At 53.5% G+C, this 19,714-nt stretch overlaps 1 protein-coding gene across 1 annotated transcript; it reads left to right on the top strand.

Annotated features, from left to right (window-relative positions):
- Window positions 1–16,955: 16,955 nt before the first annotated feature.
- LOC140108469 (E3 ubiquitin/ISG15 ligase TRIM25-like) lies at window positions 16,956–19,444 on the top strand. The gene has a single exon (XM_072131762.1). It carries the CDS (start codon window positions 16,957–16,959, stop codon window positions 18,424–18,426), a length of 1,470 nt encoding a protein of 489 aa, XP_071987863.1. The 5' UTR covers window position 16,956; the 3' UTR covers window positions 18,427–19,444.
- Window positions 19,445–19,714: the final 270 nt, after the last annotated feature.

Here is a 19,714-nt window from a genome sequence, read left to right as displayed (position 1 = left end):
ACAAAGCCAAAGAGAGAAAAACTCCCCCAGCGGTGTAACCCTGCGAGCACCAACCACAAAGCCAAAGAGAGAAAAACTCCCCCAGCGGTGTAACCCTGCGAGCAACAACCACAAAGCCAAAGAGAGAAAAACTCCCCCAGCGGTGTAACCCTGCGAGCAACAACCACAAAGCCAAAGAGAGAAAAACTCCCCCAGCGGTGTAACCTGCGAGCAACAACCACAAAGCCAAAGAGAGAAAAACTCCCCCAGCGGTGTAACCCAGCGAGCACCAACCACAAAGCCAAAGAGAGAAAAACTCCCCCAGCGGTGTAACCCTGCAAGCAACAACCACAAAGCCAAAGAGAGAAAAACTCCCCCAGCGGTGTAACACAGCGAGCAACAACCACAAAGCCAAAGAGACAAAAACTCCCCCAGCGGTGTAACCTGCGAGCACCAACCACAAAGCCAAAGAGAGAAAAACTCCCCCAGCGGTGTAACCCTGCGAGCAACAACCACAAAGCCAAAGAGAGAAAAACTCCCCCAGCGGTGTAACCCTGCGAGCACCAACCACAAAGCCAAAGAGAGAAAAACTCCCCCAGCGGTGTAACCCTGCGAGCACCAACCACAAAGCCAAAGAGAGAAAAACTCCCCCAGCGGTGTAACCCTGCGAGCAACAACCACAAAGCCAAAGAGAGAAAAACTCCCCCAGCGGTGTAACCTGCGAGCAACAACCACAAAGCCAAAGAGAGAAAAACTCCCCCAGCGGTGTAACCCTGCGAGCAACAACCACAAAGCCAAAGAGAGAAAAACTCCCCCAGCGGTGTAACCCTGCGAGCACCAACCACAAAGCCAAAGAGAGAAAAACTCCCCCAGCTGTGTAACCCAGCGAGCACCAACCACAAAGCCAAAGAGAGAAAAACTCCCCCAGCAGTGTAACCCTGCAAGCACCAACCACAAAGCCAAAGAGAGAAAAACTCCCCCAGCGGTGTAACCCAGCGAGCAACAACCACAAAGCCAAAGAGAGAAAAACTCCCCCAGCGGTGTAACCCTGCGAGCAACAACCACAAAGCCAAAGAGAGAAAAACTCCCCCAGCGGTGTAACCCTACGACCAACAACCACAAAGCCAAAGAGAGAAAAACTCCCCCAGCGGTGTAACCCTGCGACCAACAACCACAAAGCCAAAGAGAGAAAAACTCCCCCAGCGGTGTAACCCTGCGAGCACCAACCACAAAGCCAAAGAGAGAAAAACTCCCCCAGCAGTGTAACCCTGCGAGCACCAACCACAAAGCCAAAGAGAGAAAAACTCCCCCAGCGGTGTAACCCTGCGAGCAACAACCACAAAGCCAAAGAGAGAAAAACTCCCCCAGCGGTGTAACCTGCGAGCAACAACCACAAAGCCAAAGAGAGAAAAACTCCCCCAGCGGTGTAACCCTGCGAGCAACAACCACAAAGCCAAAGAGAGAAAAACTCCCCCAGTGGTGTAACCCTGCGAGCAACAACCACAAAGCCAAAGAGAGAAAAAACTCCCCCAGCGGTGTAACCCTGCGAGCAACAACCACAAAGCCAAAGAGAGAAAAACTCCCCCAGCGGTGTAACCCTACGAGCACCAACCACAAAGCCAAAGAGAGAAAAACTCCCCCAGCGGTGTAACCCTGCGAGCAACAACCACAAAGCCAAAGAGAGAAAAACTCCCCCAGCGGTGTAACCCTGCGAGCAACAACCACAAAGCCAAAGAGAGAAAAACTCCCCCAGCGGTGTAACCCTGCGACCAACAACCACAAAGCCAAAGAGAGAAAAACTCCCCCAGCGGTGTAACCCTGCGAGCAACAACCACAAAGCCAAAGAGAGAAAAACTCCCCCAGCGGTGTAACCCTGCGAGCACCAACCACAAAGCCAAAGAGAGAAAACCTCCCCCAGCGGTGTAACCCTGCGAGCAACAACCACAAAGCCAAAGAGAGAAAAACTCCCCCAGCGGTGTAACCTGCGAGCAACAACCACAAAGCCAAAGAGAGAAAAACTCCCCCAGCGGTGTAACCCTGCGAGCAACAACCACAAAGCCAAAGAGAGAAAAACTCCCCCAGCTGTGTAACCCTGCGAGCAACAACCACAAAGCCAAAGAGAGAAAAAACTCCCCCAGCAGTGTAACCCTGCAAGCACCAACCACAAAGCCAAAGAGAGAAAAACTCCCCCAGCGGTGTAACCCTGCGAGCAACAACCACAAAGCCAAAGAGAGAAAAACTCCCCCAGCGGTGTAACCCTGCGAGCAACAACCACAAAGCCAAAGAGAGTAAAACTCCCCCAGCGGTGTAACCCTGCGAGCAACAACCACAAAGCCAAAGAGAGAAAAACTCCCCCAGCGGTGTAACCCTGCGAGCAACAACCACAAAGCCAAAGAGAGAAAAACTCCCCCAGCGGTGTAACCCTGCGAGCAACAACCACAAAGCCAAAGAGAGAAAAACTCCCCCAGCGGTGTAACCCTACGAGCACCAACCACAAAGCCAAAGAGAGAAAAACTCCCCCAGCGGTGTAACCCTACGAGCACCAACCACAAAGCCAAAGAGAGAAAAACTCCCCCAGCTGTGTAACCCTGCAAGCACCAACCACAAAGCCAAAGAGAGAAAAACTCCCCCAGCGGTGTAACCCTGCGAGCAACAACCACAAAGCCAAAGAGAGAAAAACTCCCCCAGCGGTGTAACACAGCGAGCAACAACCACAAAGCCAAAGAGACAAAAACTCCCCCAGCGGTGTAACCCTGCGAGCAACAACCACAAAGCCAAAGAGAGAAAAACTCCCCCAGCGGTGTAACCCTGCGAGCAACAAGCACAAAGCCAAAGAGAGAAAAACTCCCCCAGCGGTGTAACCCTGCGAGCAACAACCACAAAGCCAAAGAGAGAAAAACTCCCCCAGCGGTGTAACCCTGCGAGCAACAACCACAAAGCCAAAGAGAGAAAAACTCCCCCAGCGGTGTAACCCTGCGAGCAACAACCACAAAGCCAAAGAGAGAAAAACTCCCCCAGCGGTGTAACCCTGCGAGCAACAACCACAAAGCCAAAGAGAGAAAAACTCCCCCAGCGGTGTAACCCTACGAGCACCAACCACAAAGCCAAAGAGAGAAAAACTCCCCCAGCGGTGTAACCCTACGAGCACCAACCACAAAGCCAAAGAGAGAAAAACTCCCCCAGCAGTGTAACCCTGCGAGCAACAACCACAAAGCCAAAGAGAGAAAAACTCCCCCAGCGGTGTAACCCTGCGAGCACCAACCACAAAGCCAAAGAGAGAAAAACTCCCCCAGCGGTGTAACCCTGCGAGCAACAACCACAAAGCCAAAGAGAGAAAAACTCCCCCAGCGGTGTAACACAGCGAGCAACAACCACAAAGCCAAAGAGACAAAAACTCCCCCAGCAATGTAACCTTGCGAGCAACAACCACAAAGCCAAAGAGAGAAAAACTCCCCCAGCGGTGTAACCCTGCGAGCAACAACCACAAAGCCAAAGAGAGAAAAACTCCCCCAGCGGTGTAACCCTGCGAGCAACAACCACAAAGCCAAAGAGAGAAAAACTCCCCCAGCGGTGTAACCCAGCGAGCACCAACCACAAAGCCAAAGAGAGAAAAACTCCCCTCCAGGAAAGAACTAAAATGTTTCCCACTGCAATAACTTTACTTCTCCATGTATAAAATTATCTCCGTACATGTCCCCCAAGATCCGCAAAAGCACCACACCACAAGATGGCGCCACACAACCGATCAGCATAGTAATCATATAAAGGAAATGAAGCAATGGTGGGAAGATAAGTATCACAATAATACTCACCGTCCACATAGCTGCTCAATCTGGGGGCACAAACAAGAAACACCAAGCGAAATCAATAACCAATCAGGCCATCGGGGCCCCCGGCCGCCTACTGGTGAGGAAACACAACACGGATATAAGAAACATAATACATCCAAGAAAACATCCCGGCATAGACCGACTCTTGAGGAAGGATAGGGGGGTAAATGAGGCAGTACTGCGCTGGTTCCTTCTTTGGAACTATCCAAAGGAGAAATGTGAATGTCAAGAAATGGGGAGTGGAGGCTGAAGGGCAGGGGCACCTAAAAGGGGCCACCATCCCTCCCCGGGAAACGTATTTCTATATATTTTCCAAAGGACATCGGAATGGCCTATTGCAACTGTCCTGAAATACAACCCCACACTATTAAACACACATGAAATAAGGAAACAAAACCTAAAAATTGAACACAGTTAACGCCTTAGAACAGTGATGGCTAACCTATGGCACGGGTGGTGGAGGTGGCACTCAGAGCCCTTTCTGTGGGCACTCAGGCCATCACCAGAGATGACTCCAGGTATCTTCCTGCAGTCCCAGACAGCCCAGGACTTGCTGTGCACAGAGCTATTTTAAAGTGACAGCTCTACCTGGGACTATTTTCTGCTTTATTGGTGTCCTTAGGGGCTGGTATCAATGAAAAGGCTAGGCCCCGGTGGGGGATGTTGCAAGTGGCGTCACGAACAGGATTTATACTTCTGTGCCTTATTCTGGCACTAAAGACTATCCTTTATTGAAAAGACTGTGCTGCCTAACCCTGCTGCCATTCGGGTTTAGGCCCAAGTGATTGTGTGTTTCTGCATTGAACTGTATTACTGCTGCCACGTGCTGTCGAGCACCGCTCCAGCACTCAAGAGGTTAAACCCTGCAAAGAACTTTGTCAGCTCTGCTGCATCCGGATTTTACCTCAGAGGCTGTGGCGCAGCAAGTAATTCCAGCCCGCCAAAACCTTCAGTGGCGGGAAATCCAGATGACACACCAAGCTCCACCCACGCGCGGATGGCGCGAACCCTGCCTCCTGTGGCGCAGGAAAAAATAGAGCCCGCCACAGCTCTTGGCGGGAAGGACTTGGACTCATCCCTCTGGCACGGTGCGGACTTCCTGCCCCGCCTCAACGAAACGCCAGAACTTGTGTGGATCTTGAACAGTGAGGTCAGCACCATGTGGGGTCCTCGGCCATTCCCTTCCGTGGAGCAACCCGAGTTCTTGGAGGTTCTGGAGACCATGGTTGTGGTCTCTGCTCAGCCGGTCCGGAGGCCCTTCGCTGGGCACCGGCTGCATCGTGGACTGACCCGAGCCTTCGTCACCAGGACGTACTTCCAGACGGTGACGGAGCGCCAAGTACCACCCGGGCGGTTCCTAGTGCCTCTCCCGGCTACCATGCTGGTGCCGCGGGCCCACGTGGAGGCGCCACGTGGGGAGGCCCTGACTCCTGTAGAGCCAGTGCCTGGGCCTACTGCTGCCGTGCGGCCTGCACTGAGGCCTACTGCTCCTGCCGACCAGCCTGCCAGCCCTGCTGTGGTGTTTCCTGACCCTCCGGCTGCTCCGACTCCAGTTCCGGCACCTGCCCGACAACCTGCGAGACCCGAGCCTACACCGGAGCGACCTACCCCAGCACCGGCACCTCCGCAGCCTCGAGGCCGTGGTGAGGCCCTCCGCCGGCAACTCCGAGACGCTGTCTCCGAACAGCGACGCCAGGAGAAGGAGGCCCAGCGCTACATGGCCGGCGGGTCTAAAGAGGGAGCCTGGGTGAAGCAGAACCGCACCACCGGCATGGTCCGGTACTTCGACCGGCAGCGTGGCTATGGCTTTGCCACTCAGGACTATACTGGACGGGAGGTATTTATTCCCCGCCGGTCCGTCAAAACGTCTGACTTGCCGGAGGGACTCCACAATCTGAGACCGGGGGAGTGCATCGAATTTTCCCTGCAGGAGGGACCTCAAGGGCCGTGGGCAGCTGGCGTGATGCGGATCCCAGACTCCGATGAGGACCGCTACCCATTGTACGATGAGCTGTATGAGGACGACGAGTGGCCGGAGTCTCCGAATACCTCTTCTTCCTCGGCTGCGAGTCCCCGGGCGGTGACCCATGTGAATGCTCCATCCACGGTGATCGTGAGTACAGGCCCCATTGCTATCCATGGGCCGGGCATGATCCAGGGCGCCACCCCCACTGTCTCCCCTGCAGGGAGCGTTGCCAGATACCGCAGTTCCTCTGTGGGAGAGGATACCCCGGTTGGTGAGCCTTATCCGGAGGCTCCAACAAGACCCTCATCTCCATCTGCCGGTTACCAGTGGGGTGACGACCCAGCCCCAGAAGAATCGGAGCTGGAGGGAGCCGCGGCGCTGCCGCAGGGTTCCATTTGTTTCTTTCTGGACCCCTCCGTGGTCCCTGGCTCTGTTGAGCCCCCGGCTGGAACAGCCGACACCCCGGGCGACAGCGCTCCTCCCCCTGAAGGTCCGGAGGCTGCTGTTGAACCTGCAGTACCGGCTACTGCCACCGGGTGTCCCCAGCTGGCTCCTACCACCGCTGAGGATGCACAGGATTCCCTACTGACTTTGGATCCTGTCCCTGCTGAACCCAGCGAAGATGCATCTGACTAACCCCTGAAGGGCTGTAGCCCTCTGCAGGTACTGTGTCCATTGTAAATATTTATTTCTGCCCCTACCCTATAGAGCCAGAAACTGTCCTGAGACTCTCACCCTTATTTATCTCAGTCAAGAGATTTTCCACTGTCATGTGCTATGATAGCACCCTTCCTCTGCCACAGCAGAGATTCCTACCAAAGGACTCTGTCCCTCTACACCTAGAGGAGACCCTTTGCATCTTTATTGCACTTTTCCCCACCTCAAGGGCTGTACCCAGAAGATGGACTTTGTTATTAAAGACCTTCTGTGAGACTTTTGCCAGATACTCCAAGGAAAAGTTGCTACCTCATTGACTTATTCTATTGCACTTAATGCCTCCCTTTTTAGGTATGGACATTCTGCATGCACTTTTATGCCTTTTCCTTTTCAGGTAAAGAGACATTCTATTCCGCTACCCTGAGTAGCCTACCTATGTAACGTTTGTAACGTTTAAGATGTGTACCCATTGAGCTCCTAAGCCAATGTGAGTTTACCAAATGTTTGCACACTGTCAATTTATGCCAGTAGTTTGCACTAACCTTTGATAGGCTTTTCAGATTGTAGCGTGACTGTGTCGGACCGTCTCTATGTAAAACCCTGACCGCTACCTTATCCCTCAAACCGAGGTTTGCACGTGGGGGTAGTCCGTAAACTGCGGGTCTTTCGGGGACCGAGGGTGTTACAGAGATTGCACCTGGATGCCACTCATACAAGGGTAAGAATGTCAGTCGGCAGGTACTTATACATTTGTATAATGTTTAATTGTGTCACATATGCCAATGTAATGCATATACACACACTATATATTTGTCGCCAGGGAAGAAGTGTTTACATAACAAATATACAGGCCTTGGTGCAAGGAGTGGATTACAGGACATGACACCACACCTTTCCTACTGTACAGTTCGGTTTAATGGCGTTAGAGACCAACTGTCATACTTCGCATTTACATGTCTTTGTCTTAGTCCGACACCAACCCAGGTGCCTGTCTCCAGGACCATGGGCGGTTTGTCCCTACAGATCATGTAGCCTTCACTTCACAGAAGTGCCCTTGTCTACCTCTGCGCCCCAAACCATCTGTAGTCGAGCCGAGGGCGGCTCTTTCAATTGCCCCGGGGGTATGCAACACCCTCGCCGATGCAAGGCGGAGGAGTGGTTGCGAATACGTCCCACCATGTAGCTTGCAGCCTGTGTAGGGTCTAGTCAGCCCCACAGCATGTCACTACATCACACTACATAGTCCTTATAGGACACAGGGGAACATTGCAGTGGGAGATCCTGCCTGGCAAGGCAGGAGTTAACTGTTTTATGTGATGTAAGATGTGTCATCCAATCACATGTATTACACTCTATTCTCTGTAAGCTGGGATGTAATTGGAGAAGCAGCCACCACCTGACCAGGGGAGTTACAAGACCCTGTCAGGAAACTTCGAGAAGTCAACAGTCTCTCTCAGGAGAGAGAAGAGAGCAGTCAGACTAGGAGTCTGCAGAAGCAGACTGGAGTAACTCCAGTCTAAACTCTATACAGCTAGCATACCAGACCAGAGCAGGAAGAGCCTAGCCCCTGCCTGAAGAGTGGAGCTAATAGCTAAGAGTTAGTGAGGAAAGGGGTTTTCATCCTACCTTTAAGGGTAATACCTGAAGCACTCCAGGACAAGCTGAAGCTTCCTATTAGGACACAGCTACCTCCCAGCCTGCCCTCTGCATCCAGGCTGGCGATCTACCTCCTGTGGCTCCCTCCAACTGCATCTCAGCATTCCACCACCCTGTTAAGGCACGTTGCCGCGGTTCCTGTCGGTTCCAATAAAGAACTGTAAGTTGTTTTTGTTCAACCTCTGCCTCTGTCTGGTCCCTGCCACTACAGCTGCCATCATCACAGGCACCCTGTCCACTACACAGAGACTCATACTCTAGACACCAAAGGGTTGCCCCAGGGAGATCCGCTATAGCAGCCTCTCCCTCATCATTTCTTGCCAACACCACCCTACTGGAGACCTGCCAGGCTGTAGGACAGCCCTCCGGTTCCCCATACCAAGCACCATGACACAAGCGTGCTTAGGCCGCAACCGCCAGCCACTCAGGTACTGCGGGCCCCGGCTGACTCCAGGCCCCGGTGGGGGATGTTGCACTACCATAGAAGGATAATAGGAAGCGGGACAGAGACCATAGCTCCCAACCGTCCCGATTTTGACGGGACTTTCCCGTTTTTCTTACCTCTGCCCCGCGTCACGGGCAGCTATGAGATTGTCACGGATTCTCCCCCCAGGTCCCGCTGTGTCCCGGCGCTGTGTCCGCATAGTAAATACTTTGAAAGTCTGAACTCACAGTACAGAATGGCTTCTACAGACATCGGGAGGGAATCCTTTTCAGAGAAGTGTCGGGGCCTCCATCATCAGCTTCAGATCAGCATCTATCCATATATGGTCACTGCATCTCCTAGGGTTCCCCAGAGCAGACATCGGGCAGGGAATCCTTTTCAGAGAAGTGTCGGCTTAGCTGAGAGCAGGGACCACGGCATCAGGTCAGATCAGCATATGTCCATATATGGTCTCCAGGGCTTCCCCAGACACAAGCTATTTATTTAATTAAGTTTTGGCCAGGCTGAGATTCGAACCTGGGACCCTCTGCACTGCAGACAGGAGCTTAATTTACTGAGCTATAAGCCCAGGGATACAGAGCTGAGGATTTCTGGTAACTAAGACATGTTATCTGCCATTTACACTGTGACACAGACTAATGCACTGATATATAGAGAGGGATCTTCTCAGAGATTATTATTGTAATTATTGAGACTATTATTATTATAAATTTTATTATTTTTATTATTATGAAGATGATTATTAATAATAGTAAAAATAATAATAATCATCTCAATAATAATAATAATAATAATAATAATCTCCATAATAATAATAGTCTCAATAATTACAATAATCTCTGAAAAGATCCCTCTCTATATACCAAGGCAGTAAATCTGTGTCACAGTGTAACAGTAGTCATAGTTCTTAGTTACCAAAATTCTCCCCCTTGTTAATCACAGAGGTTATAGCTCAGTTGGTTGAGGCGCTGGGTCATTATTGTACATGGACACTGCAGGTTCTGGGTTCAATTCCCAATGAGGATAATTATTTTTTTATTGAGATGATTTTTATTATTATAATATGGCTAAAATTTGGGGCGTGGCCAGGGAGTGATTGGGGGTGTGGCTTAGGGGGATCGCCGCGGCATGCTACGCGTGCCGCCATTTTGTCCCTCTTTCCCTTTCACAAATGTTGGGAGGTATGAGAGACATACAATACGCACATGTGCGCCCCCCACAGGAGAGGCATTAGAGCTTATACCTACAGAGGCAGCGTCCCTCATTGCAGAACCAGCAGCTCCGGGTCATAACCAGAACCTGTACATGGTGTCCTATCACCAGCAGAAGTGACCACCTGTGTCTTGCATGAAGAATAACACTCGAGTGATTTTCACCCATCACATCTCAGAGAAAGCCGTGGGGTATTTATTGATAATCTCAGCTCCTTAGTGTTAGGGACTTGGGTCCGTGTTGTTAGAATTACTTGTTCCTTATCTGCTGTAAGCAGTTCTGACACAAGGGCCAGATACCAATGTAAGCATTGGCCCATACCCTCTCCCCAATCTATATGGGCTCCACGCGGGCTGACAGTACATTATACAGAGCGCACAGGTGCCGGAGCCGCGCTAATATCTACCATAGCAGAGGAAACCCGTGTAATAAGGCCATAAGACAGGGGACTATTCTGTCTCACCAGGAATCGCTCCCACACCCGCAGCTCCTCCATATTGTAGCTCAGCAGTTGGTGCAGGAATAGATGGACAATCCACAGGAACTGAAGCTGGAACTGAAGTCCCTGGAGGAACCCGGCCACAATCCTGGAATGACCCACTGCGGTCCCGCATATGCCGTCCACGGCTTCATGTACCAGTCGTCTTAGCGCTCGGGACCCACCGGAGATGATGGGGAGCGCTGCCTTGACGAACTGGACAACCTGGCCGCCGCCTGCGCCAGGTTGAATTAGACTCCGCAGAGCCGCGGCGGGAGCGCCAGCGTAACTCCCGGGCGGAGGAAGGGATTATGGGTATGAGCTCTGTGACCATGGGGAACAACATGGGGTGATACTGAAGTGACCGCAGCCCCTGACTACAGGGGAGCGACAGAAGAGGCTGACACAGCAAGTGAGGGGTTAATTACAGCAGCTTCCTGACTGGGGAGGGCTGTACTGACATCTTCTACAGATACAGCACATGCGGGGTTAATTACAGAAGCTTCCTGCTAAACTGCAGTGAAAGCCTCCACAGCTGCAGCATGTGAGGGGTTAATCCCAGCAGCCCCCTGACTATGGTGTGTCGGGGCGACTGCAGTGACATCTGCCACAGACACAACTACTGGGGACTGTACTGATCCCCAAAAACCACCTGAGAAGGTGAGGCGTCCTCTGAGGACTGAGCACAACCAGTATGAGCTCCAAGTATTACTGTGGGAACTACAGGAGAGATGATGGGAGTGGTAGTGCAGGGAGAGATGATGGGAGTGGCAGTGCAGGGAGAGATGATGGGAGTGGCAGTGCAGGGAGAGATGATGGGAGTGGCAGTGCAGGGAGAGATGATAGAAGAGCATGGAGCTGCAGACTCTGAGCAGGGACATGGAGCTGCACCTGTCGTTAGTGAAGGAGCAGAGACCAGAGCAGAGTTACTACTACTGTGTCTCTGCCTCCAGCTCCATGTATGAGGCACATGAGGAGAAGCAGCTACTGCAGGGTCTCCTCACCTCATATACTGGGGGTGGGGGTGGGGGTGGGGGTGGGGGTGGGGGTGGGGGTGGGGGGGTCTCCTCACCTCATATACTGGGGGTGGGGGGGTCTCCTCACCTCATATACTGGGGGTGGGGGTGGGGGTGGGGGGGTCTCCTCACCTCATATACTGGGGGTGGGGGTGGGGGTGGGGGGGTCTCCTCACCTCATATACTGGGGGTGGGGGGGGGGGTCTCCTCACCTCATATACTGGGGGTGGGGGGGGGGGTCTCCTCACCTCATATACTGGGGGTGGGGGGGGGGTCTCCTCACCTCATATACTGGGGGTGGGGGGGTCTCCTCACCTCATATACTGGGGGTGGGGGGGTCTCCTCACCTCATATACTGGGGGTGGGGGTGGGGGGTCTCCTCACCTCGTATACTGGGGGTGGGGGGGTCTCCTCACCTCATATACTGGGGGGGGGGGTCTCCTCACCTCGTATACTGAGGCCTGGGGGTGGGGGGGGGGTCTCCTCACCTCATATACTGGGGGTGGGGGGGTCTCCTCACCTCATATACTGGGGGTGTGGGGGGGGTCTCCTCACCTCGTATACTGGGGGTGTGGGGGGGTCTCCTCACCTCATATACTGAGGGTGTGGGGGGGGGGTCTCCTCACCTCATATACTGGGGGTGTGGGGGGGGGGGTCTCCTCACCTCGTATACTGGGGGTGGGGGGGGGGTCAGCGCACACCAGCCTGACCCCAGGAGAGGGACAGCGCACACCAGCCTGACCCCAGGAGAGGGACGGCGCACACCAGCCTGACCCCAGGAGAGGGACAGCGCACACCAGCCTGACCCCAGGAGAGGGACGGCGCACACCAGCCTGACCCCAGGAGAAGGACGGCGCACACCAGCCTGACCCCAGGAGAAGGACGGCGCACACCAGCCTGACCCCAGGAGAAGGACGGCGCACACCAGCCTGACCCCAGGAGAGGGACGGCACACACCAGCCTGACCCCAGGAGAGGGACGGCACACACCAGCCTGACCCCAGGAGAGGGACGGCGCACACCAGCCTGACCCCAGGAGAGGGACAGCGCACACCAGCCTGACCCCAGGAGAGAGACGGCGCACACCAGCCTGACCCCAGGAGTGGGACGGCGCACACCAGCCTGACCCCAGGAGAGGGACGGCGCACACCAGCCTGACCCCAGGAGAGGGACGGCGCACACCAGCCTGACCCCAGGAGAGGGACGGCGCACACCAGCCTGACCCCAGGAGAGGGACGGCACACACCAGCCTGACCCCAGGAGAGGGACGGCGCACACCAGCCTGACCCCAGGAGAGGGACGGCACACACCAGCCTGACCCCAGGAGAGGGACAGCGCACACCAGCCTGACCCCAGGAGAGGGACGGCGCCCACCAGCCTGACCCCAGGAGAGAATCGGCGCACACCAGCCTGACCCCAGGAGAGGGACGGCACACACCAGCCTGACCCCAGGAGAGGGACAGCGCACACCAGCCTGATCCCAGGAGAGGGAGATATCCTTGAGTGATCAGTCATATACACTCCCCGGCCACTTTATTAGGTCCACCATGCTAGTAACAGGTTGGACCCCCTTTTCCCTTCAGAACTGCCTCAATTCTTGGTGGCATAGATACAACAAGGTGCTGGAAGCTCCTCAGAGATTTTGCTCCATATTGACATGATGGCATCACACAGTTGCCGCAGATTTGTCGGCTGCACATCCATGATGCGAATCTCCCGTTCCACCACATCCCAAAGATGCTCTATTGGATGAGATCTGGTGACTGTGGAGCCATTTGTGTCCAGTGACCTCATTGTCATGTTCAAGAAACCAGTCTGAGATGATTCCAGCTTTATGCCATGGCGCATTATCCTGCTGAAAGTAGCCATCAGATGTTACAGGGTACATTGTGCTCATAAAGGGATGGACATGGGCAGCAACAACACCATGACACCACCACCACCAGCCTGACCCGCTGATACAAGGCAGGATGGATCCATGACACCAGCACCACCAGCCTGACCCGCTGATACAAGGCAGGATGGATCCATGACACCACCACCACCAGCCTGACCCGCTGATACAAGGCAGGATGGATGCATGACACCAGCACCACCAGCCTGAGCCGCTGATACAAGGCAGGATGGATCCATGACACCACCACCACCAGCCTGAGCCGCTGATACAAGGCAGGATGGATCCATGGCACCAGCACCACCAGCCTGACCCGCTGATACAAGGCAGGATGGATCCATGACACCAGCACCACCAGCCTGACCCGCTGATACAAGGCAGGATGGATCCATGACACCACCACCACCAGCCTGACCCGCTGATACAAGGCAGGATGGATCCATGACACCAGCACCAGCCTGAGCCGCTGATACAAGGCAGGATGGATCCATGACACCACCACCACCAGCCTGAGCCGCTGATACAAGGCAGGATGGATCCATGACACCACCACCAGCCTGAGCCGCTGATACAAGGCAGGATGGATCCATGACACCACCACCACCAGCCTGAGCCGCTGATACAAGGCAGGATGGATCCATGACACCACCACCACCAGCCTGACCCACTGATACAAGGCAGGATGGATCCATGACACCAGCACCACCAGCCTGACCCGCTGATACAAGGCAGGATGGATCCATGACACCAGCACCAGCCTGAGCCGCTGATACAAGGCAGGATGGATCCATGACACCACCACCACCAGCCTGACCCGCTGATACAAGGCAGGATGGATCCATGACACCACCACCACCAGCCTGAGCCGCTGATACAAGGCAGGATGGATCCATGACACCAGCACCACCAGCCTGACCCACTGATACAAGGCAGGATGGATCCATGACACCACCAGCACCAGCCTGACCCGCTGATACAAGGCAGGATGGATCCATGACACCACCACCACCAGCCTGACCCGCTGATACAAGGCAGGATGGATCCATGACACCAGCACCACCAGCCTGAGCCGCTGATACAAGGCAGGATGGATCCATGACACCACCACCACCAGCCTGACCCGCTGATACAAGGCAGGATGGATCCATGACACCAGCACCACCAGCCTGAGCCGCTGATACAAGGCAGGATGGATCCATGACACCAGCACCACTAGCCTGAGCCGCTGATACAAGGCAGGATGGATCCATGACACCACCACCACCAGCCTGAACCGTTGATACAAGGCAGGATGGATCCATGACACCAGCACCACTAGCCTGAGCCGCTGATACAAGGCAGGATGGATCCATGACACCACCACCACCAGCCTGAGCCGCTGATACAAGGCAGGATGGATCCATGCTTTCATGTTGTTGACGCCAAATTCTGACCCTACCATCCGAATGTCGCAGCAGAAATCGAGACTCATCAGACCAGGCAACGTTTTTCCAATCTTCTACTGTCCAATTTCGATGAGCTTGTGCAAATTGTAGCCTCAGTTTCCTGTTCTTAGCTGAAAGGAGTAGCACCCGGTGTGGTCTTCTGCTGCTGTAGCCCATCTGCCTCAGAGTTGGACGTACTGTGCGTTCAGAGATGCTCTTCTGCCTACCTTGGTTGTAACGGGTGGCGATTTGAGTCACTGTTGCCTTTCTATCAGCTCGAACCAGTCTGCCCATTCTCCTCTGACCTCTGGCATCAACAAGGCATTTCCGCCCACAGAACTGCCGCTCACTGGATGTTTTTTCTTTTTCGGACAATTCTCTGTAAACCCTAGAGATGGTTGTGTGTGAAAATCCCAGTAGATCAGCAGTTTCTGAAATACTCAGAGCAGCCCTTCTGGCACCAACAACCATGCCACGTTCACAGGCCACAAATCACCTTTCTTCCCCATACTGATGCTCGGGAGAACTGCAGGAGATTGTCTGGACCATGTCTACATGCCTAAATGCACTGCCGCCATGTGATTGGCTGATTAGAAATTAAGTGTTAACGAGCAGTTGGACAGGTGTACCTAATAAAGTGGCCAGTGAGTGTATATTCCCTCTGGTCCTGTAGGAGGGGAGGAGTGAGAACACATCTTAAAGGCACAGATCACCAACCCTATTAAAGTGCAATAGTAACCAAACGTTTACCCCTTTGCATCTAATAACGTCAGCCCCCAGTCTAGGGGTACCTTCCTTAAACAGTCAGGTGTACCCCACAGATTGTATCCCCCCCCCCCTGTACAGTCTCCTCTCCCCGGGATGTAATGGCTGATAACAGAGAGTAATAGATTGTATTCCCCCTGTACAGTCTCCTCTCCCCGGGGTGTAATGGCTGATAACAGAGAGTAATAGATTGTATCCCCCCCTGTACAATCTCCTCTCCCCGGGGTGTAATGGCTGATACCAGAGAGTAATAGATTGTATCCCCCCCTGTACAGTCTCCTCTCCCGGGATGTAATGGCTGATAACAGAGAGTAATAGATTGTATCCCCCCTGTACAGTCTCCTCTTCCCCGGGGTGTAATGGCTGATAACAGAGAGTAATAGATTGTATCCCCCCTGTACAGTCTCCTCTCCCCGGGATGTAATGGCTGATAACAGAGAGTAATAGATTGTATCCCCCCCTGTACAGTCTCCTCTCCCCGGGATGTAATGGCTGATAACAGAGAGTAATAGATTGTATCCCCCCTGTACAGTCTCCTCTCCCCGGGGTGTAATGGCTGATAACAGAGAGTAATAGATTGTATCCCCCCTGTACAGTCTCCTCTCCCCGGGATGTAATGGCTGATAACAGAGAGTAATAGATTGTACCCCCCTGTACAGTCTCCTCTCCCCGGGGTGTAATGGCTGATAACAGAGAGTAATAGATTGTATCCCCACCTGTACAGTCTCCTCTCCCCGGGGTGTAATGGCTGATAACAGAGAGTAATAGATTGTATCCCCCCCCTGTACAGTCTCCTCTCCCCGGGATGTAATGGCTGATAACAGAGAGTAATAGATTGTACCCCCCTGTACAGTCTCCTCTCCCCGGGGTGTAATGGCTGATAACAGAGAGTAATAGAGTGTATCCCCCCCTGTACAGTCTCCTCTCCCCGGGATGTAATGGCTGATAACAGAGAGTAATAGATTGTATCCCCCCCCCCCCCTGTACAGTCTCCTCTCCCCGGGATGTAATGGCTGATAACAGAGAGTAATAGATTGTATCCCCCCTGTACAGTCTCCTCTCCCCGGGATGTAATGGCTGATAACAGAGAGTAATAGATTGTATCCCCCCCTGTACAGTCTCCTCTCCCCGGGATGTAATGGCTGATAACAGAGAGTAATAGATTGTATCCCCCCTGTACAGTCTCCTCTCCCCGGGATGTAATGGCTGATAACAGAGAGTAATAGATTGTATCCCCCCTGTACAGTCTCCTCTCCCCGGGATGTAATGGCTGATAACAGAGAGTAATAGATTGTATCCCCCCTGTACAGTCTCCTCTCCCCGGGGTGTAATGGCTGATAACAGAGAGTAATAGATTGTATCCCCCCCCTGTACAGTCTCCTCTCCCTGGGGTGTAATGGCTGATAACAGAGAGTAATAGATTGTACCCCCCTGTACAGTCTCCTCTCCCCGGGATGTAATGGCTGATAACAGAGAGTAATAGATTGTACCCCCCTGTACAGTCTCCTCTCCCCGGGATGTAATGGCTGATAACAGAGAGTAATAGATGGCAGGATCTGACTCGGCTAGTAATGTCTGGCCTGTAATCTGAGAGCTGCTTTCAGTTTCGTTCCTCCTCCTCCTCCTCCTCCTGTCATGGCGTCCTCTGATCTCCGCGATGAGTTGAGGTGTCCCATCTGCCTGGAGATCTTCTCGGATCCGGTGAACCTGACGTGTGGCCACACCTACTGCCGGGCGTGCATTCTGCGTATGCTGGACACCCAGGAGGGGGGTGGAGCCTATAACTGCCCCGAGTGTAGGACCCGTCTTCCGTCCCGCCCGGCGCTGCAGAGGAACATCGCTCTGTGTAACATCGTCCAGATGTTCAGGTCTGAGACCCCGGAGCAGAGCGGCGCGGGGGTCCGCTGCTCCTATTGCATCTTCTCCACAGTCCCGGCCGTCCAGTCCTGTCTACACTGCGAGGCTTCTCTGTGCAGCAGCCACCTCAGGGTCCACAGCAGGTCCACAGAACATGTCCTGACCGAAGCTACACGAGCCCCTGAGAAGAGGAAGTGCTCCGTCCACAAGGAGATCCTCAAGTATCACTGCCTGGTGGACGAGGCCTGTGTCTGTGTCACCTGCTGCTTGGCTGGAGAACATCATGGACATCAGGTGGAACCACTGGACGACGCCTCCGAGAAGAAGAAGGAGATCTTCAGAACCCTCCTGAGAAAACTCTCCTCTAAACGAGAGACGATGGTGACCAAGATCCAGGACCTAGAAGAACGTGGCTCCAGAGATCCCCAGGACGAGGTCATGGTCCCGTGTCCAGACATGAGCGGTGAGCAGGTGTTATACACAGTCTCAAGTCTGATCCAGCTCTTCCAGATCACGAAGGACAAGGTGGCCAAGATGATCCGTCACATCGAGGAACTCTGCAGCTCAAGCGACCCAGTGTCCGTCCTACAGGAGAAGGACGTGGACATTCAGGACCTGATCGGAGAAGAAGGTGACGAGCTGCAAGGACTTGGCCAAAGGCGTCGAAATGATGGAGGCCGGACCTCAAGGTCTCCAGAGCGACTGATCCTAGATGTAAACACGGCCGCCAATAACATCCGGGTATCGGAGGACATGACCACCATGTACTGGTCCACCGTGTACCAGAACCGACCCGAGACACCCGAGAGGTTCCAGTATAACCAGATGCTGAGCAGTCAGGCCTTCTCCTCGGGCGGCCACTACTGGGAGGTGGAGACCAGTGACACGGGAGACTGGAGGGTGGGGGTGGCCTACGGCACAGTGCTGAGGATGGGGGACCAGTCCTACTTTGGGGACAATGACCAGTCTTGGTGTCTCCGTAGGTTGTACAGGAACCAGTATTCGGTCCTGCATGACAACATGGTGACCACCTACCACCATACATTCACCTGTAACAGGTTCCGGATATTCCTGGACTATGAGGCCGGGCAGGTGTCCTTCTACGAGCTGAGCCGCCCCATCAGACACCTGCACACGGTGACCACCACCTTCACTGAGCCCCTCCACGCCGCGTTTGGTATCGGCTACTGGTCGTGTGGGGACCACTGCTGCCTGAAGGTCCTTCATCAGGACCACCGCGTGTTGTAGACCTTCAGAGCCCCCCCCCCCCTTATGTGGAGGTGACCACAGCATGAAGTGTTTGTGGAGGTCCTGGAGATGTTCCACCCCCTCCCCTTTCACAGTCCTGTATATTAAAGGAGACAGTTAAAGGGCTCGTCCACTTTCAGCAAATAATCGATTGTTTGTGTAATGAAAAGTTCTACAATTTCCCAATAAACTTCCTGTATCAGTTCCTGGCAGTTTTCTAGATCTCTGCTTGCTGTCACTCTATAGAAGCTTCTGTGTTACTTCCAGCAGATATAGATCTGTCCATGGTCATGTGAGGCGTTAGTATTACACGGATCTAATGACTCACTCTGATATAATGAGCTGTGCACCTGTGTGACATCACATGACCAGGGATATAACGAGCCCTGCACCTGTGTGACATCACATGACCAGGGATATAACGAGCCGTGCACCTGTGTGACATCACATGACCAGGGATATAATGAGCCGTGCACCTGTGTGACATCACATGACCAGGGATATAATGAGCCATGCACCTGTGTGACATCACATGACCAGGGATATAACGAGCTGTGCACCTGTGTGACATCACATGACCAGGGATATAACGAGCTGTGCACCTGTGTGACATCACATGACCAGGGATATAACGAGCTGTGCACCTGTGTGACATCACATGACCAGGGATATAACGAGCTGTGCACCTGTGTGACATCACATGACCAGGGATATAACGAGCAGGGCACCTTTGTGACATCACATGACCAGGGATATAACGAGCCGTGCACCTGTGTGATATCAAATGACCAGGGATATAATGAGCTGTGCACCTATGTAACATCATATGACCAGGGATATAACGAGCTGTGCACCTGTGTGACATCATATGACCGGGGATATTGTGAGCCGTGCACCTGTGTGACATCACATGACCGGGGATATTGTGAGCCGTGCACCTGTGTGACATCACATGACCATGGACGTGTTTTATGGAAGTTTTCTATAGCAGGACAGCAAGCAGAGATCTTGAGAACCGTGAGGAACTGATACAGAAAGAATATTGGAACATTATATAACTTTTCATATCACATTATTTGCTTAAAGTGGACGAGCCCTTTAAGTGGTTCCTTTAAGGGTCCTGTGTAAAGGAAAACGATACACTGTGCAGGTGGGAGTGATGATACTATGGGGGTGCCGGGGGCCCCTGGGGGTATGAGGGGCGCGGGTCTGGTCTGTGACTTTGGGGAGGACGCTGGAGACTTGTCACTTCATGATGCAGTGATACATCGCCCCCTTGTGGTCATTC

This window comes from Engystomops pustulosus, unplaced genomic scaffold (genome assembly GCF_040894005.1).
Source record: "Engystomops pustulosus unplaced genomic scaffold, aEngPut4.maternal MAT_SCAFFOLD_137, whole genome shotgun sequence".
Classification (NCBI taxonomy): domain Eukaryota; kingdom Metazoa; phylum Chordata; class Amphibia; order Anura; family Leptodactylidae; genus Engystomops; species Engystomops pustulosus.
The sequence above is the reverse complement of the archived record's forward strand: the minus strand, read 5'-3'. Positions and strand labels throughout refer to the sequence as shown.

Excerpts from the sequence above, each read along its gene's own strand:
- LOC140108469 (XM_072131762.1), top strand. The coding sequence starts at position 16,957 with ATGGCGTCCTCTGATCTCCGCGATGAGTTGAGGTGTCCCATCTGCCTG.